Below are 13,258 nucleotides of genomic sequence, written 5' to 3'. Positions count from 1 at the left end.
TATGAGACCAAATACTAAACTTTTGACTACTTTAACGCACATAAGTGAATTTTTCCCAATATGTTTGGTCCTGTAAAAGGGGGGGGACAATGTACAAAAAGTGCTGTAATTTCTAAGCTGACAGTCTGCACTGTAACCTCACAGTCATTGTATCATTTCAAATCCAAAGTGCTGGAGTACAGAGCCAAAACAACAAAAAATGTGTAATTGTCCCAATACTTTTGGAGCTCAATGTATGTCTCAACTATGTCTCCCCTCTGTCTTCTCAATGTCTTCCCTCTGTCTCCTCTGTCTCCCCTCTGTCTCCTCTCATAAAGACTTCCTGTATCCAGTGGTGTAAAGTATTTAAATAAAAATACTTTTAAGTACTACTTAAGTCATTTTTTGGGGTATCTGTACTTTACTATTTACATTTTTGACAACTTTTACTTTTACTCCACTCCATTCCTAAATATTTTTTTTTACTTTTTACTCCTTAAATTTTCCCTGACACACAAAAGTACTCGTTACATTTAGAATGCTTAAGCAGGACAAAATTATGGCACCTATCAAAATAACGCTTTGTCATCCCTACTGCCTCTGATCTGGTGGACTCACAAAACACAACTACTGTGTTTGTAAATTATGTCTGAGTGTTGGAGTGTGCACCTTTCTGTCCTTAATTGAAAAATAATACGAAAATAGTGCTGTCTAGTTTGCTTAATATAAGGAATTTGATGTGTAGCATTTACATTTACTTTTTACTTTTACTCAAGTATGACAATTTTGTACTTTTTCTACCACTGCACTTAAGGACATTTAAAACCAGATACTTTTAGACTTTTACTCAAGTAGTATTTTACTGGGTAACTTTCACTTTTACTTGACTCATTTTCTGTTAAGGTGTCTTTACTTTTACTCAAGTATGACAATTGAGTACTTTTCCCACCACTTCCTGTATCTAGGTTGGAGACCGTGTTCAGTCGGAGTTGATCAATCTGTGTTTTCAGTTAATTGGTTATTAGACCAATATTTAAGTTATCGACAGCTGTGGCACTGTAGGTCATTGACATTTTAAAGATATACAGTAAGATCAACACTTGTTTGGCAGATAAATACTGTGTAATAGAGCTGTGAAATACACCTCTTAATTAAAGTGAATGAATAGCTTTTGGGTTACCGTGAATACCATTCGCCAGATCATAGTTTATCTGCATTTTGTGATGAATTATACGGTACAAAAAAATACAACGTATTTTCATGGGTAGAAAGAATAGGGGAGGCAAAATGAGATTGCCTTCCCAAAGAAATCAATTTGACTTTTGATTCCTATAACAAGATGTATCACTACATGAAGTGTCTCTTTTTGGGCCACTAATGGAGAGGAGCATTGCAATTTGGGAGAAAGTAATAGCTCCGAGCTTTCAGCCTCTATACTCCCCTGAGATTCATGAAATCAAGTGTGTACGTGTAAAGATCGGTCGATAGATTTGATTGACAGAAACACATTTGGCTCTTTAGCTCTGTGTTTGTGAAGTGAGACTGCATGTGATATTGAATATCTGAATAGCAGTCTGTCTATGCAGGATCGAGCATCAGTCTGTGCCATGTGTAAGTGCAAACCGTGAATCAGGTATTATGGAGGGTTTGGCCAACATGGTAACAAGAAGACATGTTGGCTCCATCATAGTTTATTCAGAATAGGTGTCAAAGGCTCAAAGATGACGCCAATATAACCAGTCATGTCAGATATGGGTTGGAGCTAAGCTGGCCAAACTCTCTCCGTGTATAGTACGATTGCCTTACAGTGAAAATATGGTGTGTCTATTATAGCCAATCATGTCAGGTGTTGGTTGAAGCCAAGTTGGCCATACTGTCCATATAAATTGCATTGGAGTACAAAAATGGCATGTTTAGCCAATTAAGTCAGGTTTCAGTTGGAACTGAGTTGGCCAAACTATGTTCATGTTACGATTGCCTTGGACTGCAAAAACGGCATCTTTAGCCAGTCATGTCCTGTTTGGGTTGGAAGAGAGTTGGCCAGACTGTCCCTATACGGTAGCCTTTTTAGTGCAAATATGGCATCTATAACTAATCATGTCAGGATTTGTTCCGAACCAGGTTGGTCAAACTCTTTGGTGCAAACATGGCATCCATCGAACTCAGCTTTGGACACTGTGACCCACCTGTCTGCGCAGATCCCTGGTCTTCTTGGTCATCTTGTCGATGGCAGAGTTCAGCGGGTCTCCTTTCTCTTTCCTGCCAGTCTGTAGAGAGAGAGAGAGAGAGAGAGAGAGAGGGGAACAGAGAGACGCAGTGTTACCTCAGTGTTACCTGTGTAACATTACTAATTCATCATCACACACACAATTGCTCACATCAAAAAGTACATTATGCTTGTAATACACTACAGGAGGGTATGGGAGCACAAAGGTTTGTGCTGCAGTTAAAAGGGAGGAGAGGAGCGGAATAATTCCTGGAATACTCTCTGCCTCCGGTTTCTTATACAGTAAGTGCCTTTGGATGTTCAAGATTTAAGAGAAAACAGCAGGGCTGGATAAAAGAAGAACGTGAGGGTACTACAATACACACAGATTGAGAAGGAGAGTACAGAGCAAATAAGAGTGGAGTGGTGACAGACATCAGACGAAGACGACTTGCATGGGAGCAACTATGGAACCATTTCTGAGAAATTCCATCAAGCATGAAACCAAGTTAACAGGTGAAGTACTGTAGGCTTTGGAGGTACACAAGCAATCGTAACTAGGTGGGTTTCTGTACATGCTAACTAGGCCACTTGGACTGGGTTGGTAACACCAGCTGAACACTATAAACGGCAGCTTTAATCCAGCTTCTATCTCAAGGGTTTTTTAGCTCTCAACAAATGACGCCAATTGTTGTTAGTGAACGTGTGACAAAAAAAACGAAATTATAGCTTCTTTCTCAAGGGTCTTTAGCTGTCACTGAATAAAACCCTATTCCGTTAGCTAGTAAGTGACTAGAAAGACAAAACAGAGAGAGAGAGAGAGAGGGGTCAATATGAGGCCTTGTCTTGTTGGAGAACAATTAGGAGTTTCTGTGCTGTTAGCGTCAGCTAGGCTGCTGGCCCTTCCCCTAGGCCCTCTCAGACAGTCCACAGCTGGTTACAGTCACAAGTGTCACCTCACGCTAAATGACAATAACATCTATCTCTCCCTCCCTCTCCCTGACTTTCACTTTCTCTGTTTCTTTCTTTTCTCTCGCTCTTACTTTTTCCCTCAAAAAATAGAACAATCAAGTGGTGGCCATTAAACATTGATGGCAGACTAAAGGAGAGCAATGTTCCATTTCAAGGGACACGGTGCTGCAGCAACGTAGGTGAGATTCCATCTATTGTCTCAGGGATCGGCGAGGGGGGGGGCAAACAGGGGGCAAGCAACAGGCAGCGTTCCCTAGGGGGCCTGGGAAATGGACTTGGGCACGCCGGGCCGGGCGGTTGGCTGGTTGGCGGTTGGATGCATTGTCATGCCTCAAGCTGTGAACAGTTAATAAGTATAAAACAGATTGCCTATCAGAGATATAAAATCCATTACCGCCTGATGGAATCAAAGGAGAATCACTGCCAGAGAGAAGGATAAACGGTCCCCCCCCAAAAAAAAAAATATTCATTGTTTATGGGCTACGGCGAGCGTAAATAATGCTGAAGCTGAGACAATGATATTCCAAAGCATTCTGGTAATTACCTTAGTAGACTCCCTTTCATTTTCGCAGTGACCCCTTTGGAGCGTATGGGGTCCCATTTGGAGGCCTATGATGATGAAAGGGGAGATAACCTTTGCGTCGGGGACTTCCATTAAATATGGCATAAAGATGCTATCATTAATGTTGTGTTAGGAATTTGTTTTGGAGGGTTTAATAGGGTGATTAGGGTGGGCGATGAGGCGGCTTGGTTCCTACAGTCCGGGGTTAGATGTCAGGGGTTAGGCATCGCCCACAGCTACGCTTCTTAACCTCTTAACCCCGGGAGGGATGGATGGAGAGGAGAAGAGAGAGGGAGAGGGGAATAAAGATGACAAGAAAGGGAGATGAAGAGAACGAGAGATAGATAAATGGAAAAAAATGAAGGTGATTGAACGCAAGAAAGAGGGGAGACAAACAGATGCTAAAAAGAGAGCAAGGGGAGCGATACATTGGGCATACAGTATGTAGGGGACTTCAATAGAATCCTTGGGGATGTAAGAAGGCGGGTTTAAACAAACACCCTTTAACAAACACTGTTTTCTACATTCAACATGAATTCAGTTACAACCAGGTGCAATCTGCTGGCTAGACTGACGGGTCGGTTCATTAGAAGCCGTCTCTTACCGCAATACCTTAGTTAGCGAGCCCATCAAAGTTAGCGAGCCCATCAAAGATCCGAATCAACAGATTGTACAGAGACGCCGATGATACTCCAGTCAAAGCAATAGCAGAGAATACAACATTAATTGCCTGGTTGCCATAGCAACCCCATTCCAATTCCGCCCTACAGTGGAGTGTGTTAACATCATTATCTTGGTGGGAAGAGAGAGCAAACTAACATCTACTAGGATAGTAGGATCTTAATTTGATCACTCTTTTGTTGCCCAGCAGGAAATGCAAACTTGTAGTGTATTCGAGATTTACAAAGGCTTCTAAAGTTTGTAATGTCAAATTTGACTTGCCCTAATGAAACATCTCTCAACCCCTACAAAAATGTCCATTAATTAGAATCCCCATAATAATTCACATTTCCTGTTGCTGCAGGATTATATTCTTGCTGTGACGTTCCCCATATGACAGGCCTACATATTGTTTTGTGTCCTTGGCTAGATATCCCACTTCAGTCTTGTTGGAGTGTTTATCATTTGCTTTTCAATATGGTATCTGGTGCTGCTGTACAGCTAAATTACACCTGAGGAAATGTTTGATTGAACATCGAAAGGTCCCACTGAACTGAACCAAGTCTAAGTCCCAAATGACACCCTATTCCCTATATAGTGCAATACTTTTGACCGGTGGCCCTGTCTCCGTTGACTGAACTATAGATTCCTTAAAGGAAATGTTGTGCTAGGGAGGATGTATGTGTCGTGTTACCACTCTCCTTACGATACTGAAAGCAGAAAAGAACACTCAACGTCATCTGTCGTCTATTTGTCTATTTTGTGCCCCAATCAGAATTCAGATCAGACCTCTCCAACTCCCTTCCTTCATTCTTTCATTCTTTGGTTTCTTTTTTTGTTGTTGTCGTTCCCCGTGTGTGGTGCCTCGAGGTTAACGTTTTCTGTCACTCTCAATGTGTTTGTCACCACCAGGGCTATAAACATTATTGTTTCCCATTAGTCCTGAAATTGCTTCCCATCAAACAAGACCCCAAAAAATTGCGAGAGGGGAATGCCCCCAGCAGATCGCTCTAAACGGCAATGGCCCCCCTCTTTAAAACCGCGCCTCCACCGCCCGAGAGCATTCTCGGGCCAATCATAGCAATTTAAACGGTGTCCGGGCCCTTCGGGCCTTGTCTGCCTGTCCACAGGGTCTTATTTGGGTCCCTGGGAGAAGTAGGCACCGGCGAGGGGGTAGGCACGACCCAAGGGTTATACACTCCAATAGACCTATTAGAGAGCAGGAACAACTTCCTGTCCAATAAAACAACCAATCAGAGACCTCTATTTCGAGACATGTAACAATGGAGTGATAACCTACTGTAAGTGACAGCCATAAGGGTTGGCAAGACAGCACAAACACATCTAGGTTAATGGAGTGGACTGTTCTTCCAGAATGTTCTTACCTTATCATGAGGAGTTATTCAAGTGACCCTCTTGTCCTATTTTGTTTATTACTGTTACTTTTTCGAAATATTGTCTGGTCTGGTTCAAGAGGACTGAGATCTTGCCTAACACACTTAGCACATGGGTTTATGGGGAGACTCTCTTAAGGAGTACTTCAACTGGCACTTGAATAGGTCACTCTTGTAAAAGAGATGTGACCTCAATGAGAATAACCCATATAAATAAAGAACGCAAACACTGCCCTCCAATTTTTGACTATTTGTACGTTTTATAAATATTACCTGGCCTTGGGTATTGTTCTGTTCAAGACGATTGAGATCGATGACAGCCCATGGTAAATACACGTCTTTGTGTACAGCGAGGCAGTCAATGGCTGAATGGGAACACTACACAATGTCTACATCCCTAGGCCTATTTGGGGTCAAAGGTTAGGTCTAAAAGTTCTGGTCTCTGAAAGACAACCATGAGAATAAAAAGGTCCATTGAAATAGATATGATTCCTCCCATTCATTTAATGTATTGCCCTTGGACCAAGGCCACTGCAACCAGAGGATACATGGATTTTCCCCCATATAGATGTTGAGCAGCATTAGGAAGTCATCATTTCACACACACACACACACACACACACACACACACACACACACACACACACACACACACACACACACACACACACACACACACACACACACACACACACACACACACACACACACACACACACACACACACTCCTCAGCCACTTTCCTAATGGTAATAGAGCACGGTGCACCAAACAGTAAGGAGAAAACCTCAGTCTCATAATCTGGATTGATAGGCCCGGGCTGCAAGCCCATATTTAACTAGGCAAGGGGAATGGAACAAAAGGCAAACCCACCTAGCATACACACAAGTGTGTGCGTGTTTTAAATGGTTCTTCAGCTCTTAAGGTTCCTTGGAGAACTCTTGCCCGATAAAGAACCTTTGAATTAACCAAATGAGTCCCACCGTAACGCAGGTACGTTTTCGACCTCTAACCCTTTTTAAACATGTTTTTGAGCTACAGACTTCTGGGTTGTACCATTGGATTTGTCTATTTCCATCAGTCTGTGATTAACAGCGGCTGAGCTAGAGTAGTGTTTGTGAGCCAAGGGGGGAATCCCGAAGGGGTCCAGGGCCAGGTCTTTTTACAAAAACGTCTATGAATAGTTGAGACTCTCACAAACACACACATTTTGCTCTATGACACTCACAAGCTACACAAGAGTCGTTAGAAGGTAAGGGTTCTTCTACATTCCAAGGACATAGTGTCTATTATACTGTAGTAAGCTCAGAAAGTGGCTGTCACAAACTCCATACTCCACACAGTTGACACTGACTATTTGGATTTTCATTTCACGCTACGCTAATCAATTCTGTAGTTACAACATTCATATCAATTCATTTTGATCAGATTTTTGTATTGGTGACCTTATAATATGTCAACTGGTTTTGTCTTCTACTTGTAGCCCTGGTTGTCCTGAAAATAAAATGGTGTGTGTAACATTTCTTGTGTTGATTCAAGAGTTAAATTAACACTGTAAATGGTTAAATTAACACTCAGTTGCATAAAATAAACTCAATGTTACCTTTCCTGCAGTCAAATGACCAAAAAGAGGCCTCATGGGTGGAATGTTATTTATATATATTTTTTTCTTCTTCATAAAATCTGGTGTTTCCATGTCAAATGATTTTGTTATATTTCAGTCTTCTGTGATATATATATATATATATATATACAGTGGGAGGAAAAAAGTATTTGATCCCCTGCTGATTTTGTACGTTTGCACACTGACAAAGAAAGGATCAGTCTATAATTTTAATGGTAGGTTTATTTGAACAGTGAGAGACAGAATAACAAAAATATCCATAAAAACGCATGTCAGAAATGTTATAAATTGATTTGCATTTTAATGAGGGAAATAAGTATTTGACCCCCTCTCAATCAGAAAGTTTTCTGGCTCCCAAGTGACTTTTATACAGGTAACGAGCTGAGATTAGGAGCACACTCTTAAAGGGAGTGCTCCTAACCGCAGCTTGTTACCTGTAAAAAAGACTCCTGTCCACAGAAGCAATCAATCAATCAGATTCCAAACTCTCCACCATGGCCAAGACCAAAGAGCTCTCCAAGGATGTCAGGGACAAGATTGTAGACCTACACAAGGCTGGAATGGGCTACAAGACCATCGCCAAGCAGCTTGGTGAGAAGGTGACAACATTTGGTGCGATTATTCGCAAATGGAAGAAACACAAAATAACTGTCAATATCCCTCGGCCTGGGGCTCCATGCAAGATCTCACCTCGTGGAGTTGCAATGATCATGAGAACGGTGAGGAATCAGCCCAGAACTACACGGGAGGATCTTGACAATGATCTCAAGGCAGCTGGGACCATAGTCACCAAGAAAACAATTGGTAACACACTACGCCGTGAAGGACTGAAATCCTGCAGCGCCCGCAAGGTCCCCCTGCTCAAGAATACATATACATGCCCGTCTGAAGTTTGCCAATGAACATCTGAATGACTCAGAGGACAACTGGTGAAAGTGTTGTGGTCAGATGAGACCAAAATGGAGCTCTTTGACATCAACTCAACTCGCTGTGTTTGGAGGAGGAGGAATGCTGCCTATGACCCCAAGAACACCATCTCCACCGTCAAACATGGAGGTGGAAACATTATGCTTTGGGAGTGTTTTTCTGCTAAGGGGACAGGACAACTTCACCGCATCAAATGACGGGGCCATGTACCGTCAAATCTTGGGTGAGAACCTCCTTCCCTCAGCCAGGGCATTGAAAATGGGTCGTGGATGGGTATTCCAGCATGCCAATGACCCAAAACACACGGCCAAAGCAACAAAGGAGTGGCTCAAGAAGAAGCACATTAAGGTCCTGGAGTGGCCTAGCCAGTCTCCAGACCTTAATCCCATAGAAAATCTGTGGAGGGAGCTGAAGGTTCGAGTTGCCAAACGTCAGCCTCGAAACCTTAATGACCTGGAGAAGATCTGCAAAGAGGAGTGGGACAAAATCTCTCCTGAGATGTGTGCAAACCTGGTGGCCAACTACAAGAAACGTCTGACCTCTGTGATTGCCAACAAGGGTTTTGCCACCAAGTACTAAGTCATGTTTTGCAGAGGGGTCAAATACTTATTTCCTTCATTAAAATGCAAATCATTTTATAACATTTTTGACGCGTTTTTCTGGATTTTTTTGTTGTTATTCTGTCTCTCACTGTCAAATAAACCTACTATTAAAATTATAGACTGATCATTTCTTTGCAAGTGGGCAAACGTACAAAATCAGCAGTGGATCAAATACTTTTTTCCCCCACTGTATATATGTGACCCTGATTTAACCCACTGCAGTAATTAATAGTAACCAGAATTGAACCAAAACCATCATTATCATATTTCCCAACATACTCTATTGCAGGTTGATTTGTTTAATTGTTTGTTTCAATCTATATTTCTTTCACTGATTGATTAATTCATTCATATTTTGAAACTCAAATATAACTTAATGCACCCGCTACTGAAATGGTTGTTCCAGTTTAGATGATTAAGGTAGTCGCATATCTTAGTCTTTCCAACAACTGCGGCTGTCATTTTGAATGCAGATTGCGGGTGAATAAAAATTCTAAATGTTGTACATACCCAGTCTGGATGGATTCCAATAGGAATTACACATCACTTTGCAAGCCAGCATAATGTGACTTGCAGGCCTGATGTGACCTGTCAATAGAGCCTTGCATGGGCATTAATTTTAAGCCTGAGCCCTACCCATGCCTGCAACGTTCAGGCCCTACCCTACCCAGGCCCAATTGCTTCTGCGAAACGTAACCTGAAATCTGCCCAAAACCTGAAATCTGATAAAAAAAATCCTCTGTTAGTAAATCTATTAGCTGGTCCTCTCTGTCTGTCACTCGCTCCCTGTGCGTAGCTCGCTCTGCATGCGCTCTGCTCATAGCACTCTAAGTCTGCGAATATCCATAGCAACGGCTTCGCTTGGGCTGCTCTGCTCGATGAAGAGACGAGAGAGCAGTTAGTTGACAAAACTCAAGGAACATTATTATTTTCCGTTAAATAATCTCTCCTATTTAATATACATTGAAGGACTTCTGACACCATGATATGATCTTAGACATACATGACTGTACTGCGCAGCAGAGCGAATGCAAATTGTGGTACCTGAGCCCTGCCCGTACCCTAGTTACTGATGAAAAACAGGCCCTACCCGGCCCTAACCCCATGTATAATGTCAGGGCCCGTCGGGCTCGGTTCGGGTAGCAGAGCTCTACCTGTAAGCTATGCGTTTCAGACCACTGTATTAAAACTTGGCCCTCAAAAGAATGCCTTATGAAAAAGGTTCTCTATTGTCTTAAATATTTATATTTTAATGACAACATATTCACATACAAACACACTTGGTGAAGGCCACAGGACTGAGAACTACTGAATGCAACAACCATGTGTCCGTCACTAGTAAACATAGTATTGGGTGGCACTGGTAACAAAAACATTTACTCGACAGGCACCCTGGGAAATATTCAAATAAGGCTTAAAACCCTACAGCAGGGCAATTCAACTCCGGTCCTGGAGGGCTGAACCCTTTCCGGTTTTGTGCATGTGCATGTGCGTGCGTATCACGCACACACACACACACACACACACACACACACACACACACACACACACACACACACACACACACACACACACACACACACACACACACACACACACACACACACACACACACACACAGAAGCCAGTATCACAGAGGAGAGGACATGACAACATTAGTCATCCAGGCTGCCTGGAGAGCCACATGCTAATGTGTCATTTAAGCGCTGTAGGGAGGCAGAGGATTAAGAGATCTTGCCACCCAAAGTAAAAAGAGAGCAGAATCAGAGGATGTTCAGAATGGGAGAGCTTCTCATCTAGACTCCTGTGACTTAAAGGGGAATTCTGGGATTCAAACGACGACAAAGAGTCAATAGCTATATGGTTATTCATTTCAAAGTCCAAAAATAGATGTTCCAATTCTAGATTTTACTGTTAATTAAGACTCGTATGTCTTATATGAGTTTCACACTAGGAGAATGGGATCATCAAAGACAAATAGATAGAGAGGAGACGCTCATAAACCATTGTATTGTATTGCATTGTCATAATACACATCATGGCGGAAGATTGTACTATCAATGTCATTACTTTGTATTCAAAGTCAAAACCCTCGTCCGTGCTTTTGTGTTTTTTTTTCCAAGAATTGATAATCGCCCTGGCCTAGTTGCCAGCTAGAGCTCTTCCAAATCTGCATTACGTAGATTATGAAACGGTGAAATACAGCGGCCTGAATTCTAACCAGGGAGGAAAAACCCATCATCACACTAAACCTGTTATAGCAGGCTCGCTCTGGCTCGTAGTAGAATGCTGGATAAAGTCAGTCAAATGGCACCCTATTCCCTTTATAGTGCACTACTTTGGACCAGGGCCCATAGGGAATAGAGTTTCATTTGGGGCGCACAATCTTTCCCCAAAACCCCACTAAATACCTCAGAGCTGAATATATCTTATAGTACATTACTTGTGTATCTGCATTTCATGTCTAGTTATGTCAATACATTGTTCCATATACACTGGTGCAAACGGTTATTACTATCATTGCGATGCATAATCATAAGCTTGTAGCATCCGACTTGAAGTTATCCCCTTCATATTGATGGTAGTTAAGTCAAATCAATGCATTGTGCCATATACCCTAGTATTAACTGTTATTACCACCATTACAATGTACATTATAGTCTTCGTAATTGCTATAATTATATAAATATAGTTATGTCAATACATAGTGTCATATACCCTAGTCACTAGGGCCTAGTGGTATAACTAGCTACTATTAAATATTACTATCATTCACATTATTACAATGTATATAATCATACATCTATTCGCCATGGAGAATGTATTGCTCATAATAAAATGCTAAATAAAAGTGTTTTGCCGTCACAACGTCATCCCAATGTTGTCAAAACGTCACCTAAATGTTAGCCTCCGACGATGAATCATAGGTTACAGTGGTTGAATATGCCTCATGCGCCCCACTGCCAGGTCACAGCTGTGGTCTGTCGGGTGTGTGTGTGTGTGTGTGTGTGTGTGTGTGTGTGTGTGTGTGTGTGTGTGTGTGTGTGTGTGTGTGTGTGTGTGTGTGTGTGTGTGTGCCCACCCAGACTGTGCCCACACACCTTCCACACAGGTCCATTATCCACCTTGACAACACAATAGGGAACAGCAACCAACAACCCTCCATCCATCCATCACTATTCATCCATCCATCCATCACTATTCATCCACCCATCCTCCACACACGGCATCATGTGTGTATTTCACGACACAGACCACATAATGGAGTATGCATGTTGGGGTTTCGTGGTTTCACTTCAACTCCCCAAGGTGTTGTCAATGGCTCCCATTCACAGACTGCAAGGGTCTCCCATCTGCTCATTGTTTCCCCGATTCATTCTCTAAGGGGACTCTTTCCCTTCATTCATTTTCCATGGTTTTGGGTAGCATCGTGGTGATAAGCTCATACCGCTCATAGGTACCGCGGCGGTTGGATAATGGAAGTGGTAATGGCAAAGTGATTCCAGCTTACCCAGGAGACTGGCTGGCTGGTGGATGGTAGAAACAGCTCTCAATGTGCAACAGCTGGGACCAACATGCTGTTCCTTCTCCTCTCGCTCAGTCCCCGCTCCAATCACTCATGTACTGTAGTGCACTCAGCGCAAATTGCTTTGCTGTGCACCCTTCCCTCCTCCACTCCCCACTCGCTACCCACTAATAGTGGAATAAGACATGCAATTCTCGGGCCGAGGCAGACAGAACATTATTTGGATGTCTAGTGCATGTGAGAGCGAGAGAGGGAAAGAGAATGAGGGGGGAGAATAGAGGAGGAGATGATGAAGGGATCTGCGTTCAATAAGGGGGCACGGTGGAGGCAGACAGCCAATGAGAGAAAGAGAGAGAGAGAGGTAGGTAGAGAGAGAGAGAGAGAGAGAGAGAGAGAGAGAGAGAGGTAGGTAGAGAGAGAGAGGTAGGTAGAGAGAGAGGTAGGTAGAGAGAGAGAGGTAGGTAGAGAGAGAGGTAGGTAGAGAAAGAGAGGTAGGTGAGAGAGAGAGAGAGAGAGAGAGAGAGAGAGAGAGAGAGAGAGAGATAGAGGTAGGGAGAGAGAGAGAGAGGTAGAGAGAGAGAGAGAGAGGTAGGTAGAGAGAGAGAGATAGAGGTAGGGAGAGAGAGAGAGGTAGGTAGAGAGAGAGAGAGAGAGAGGTAGGTAGAGAGAGAGGTAGGTAGAGAGAGAGATAGAGGTAGGTAGAGAGAGAGAGAGGTAGGGAGAGAGAGAGAGAGAGAGGTAGGTAGAGAGAGAGAGAGGTAGGTAGAGAGAGAGAGATAGAGGTAGGTAGAGAGAGAGAGATAGAGG

At 42.8% G+C, this 13,258-nt stretch overlaps 1 protein-coding gene across 1 annotated transcript in view; it reads right to left on the bottom strand.

Annotated features, from left to right (window-relative positions):
* Positions 1 to 13,258, bottom strand: part of LOC106602757 (catenin alpha-2) — a 670,306-nt gene that overhangs the window by 154,578 nt on the left and 502,470 nt on the right. Inside the window, exon 8 of the mRNA XM_014195596.2 lies at positions 2,166 to 2,246. Within this exon, the coding sequence (XP_014051071.2) occupies positions 2,166 to 2,246 (81 nt within the window). The remainder of the gene's footprint in view (positions 1 to 2,165; positions 2,247 to 13,258) is intronic.

This window comes from Salmo salar, chromosome ssa04 (assembly GCF_905237065.1).
Source record: "Salmo salar chromosome ssa04, Ssal_v3.1, whole genome shotgun sequence".
Classification (NCBI taxonomy): Eukaryota; Metazoa; Chordata; class Actinopteri; order Salmoniformes; family Salmonidae; genus Salmo; species Salmo salar.
The sequence above is the reverse complement of the archived record's forward strand: the minus strand, read 5'-3'. Positions and strand labels throughout refer to the sequence as shown.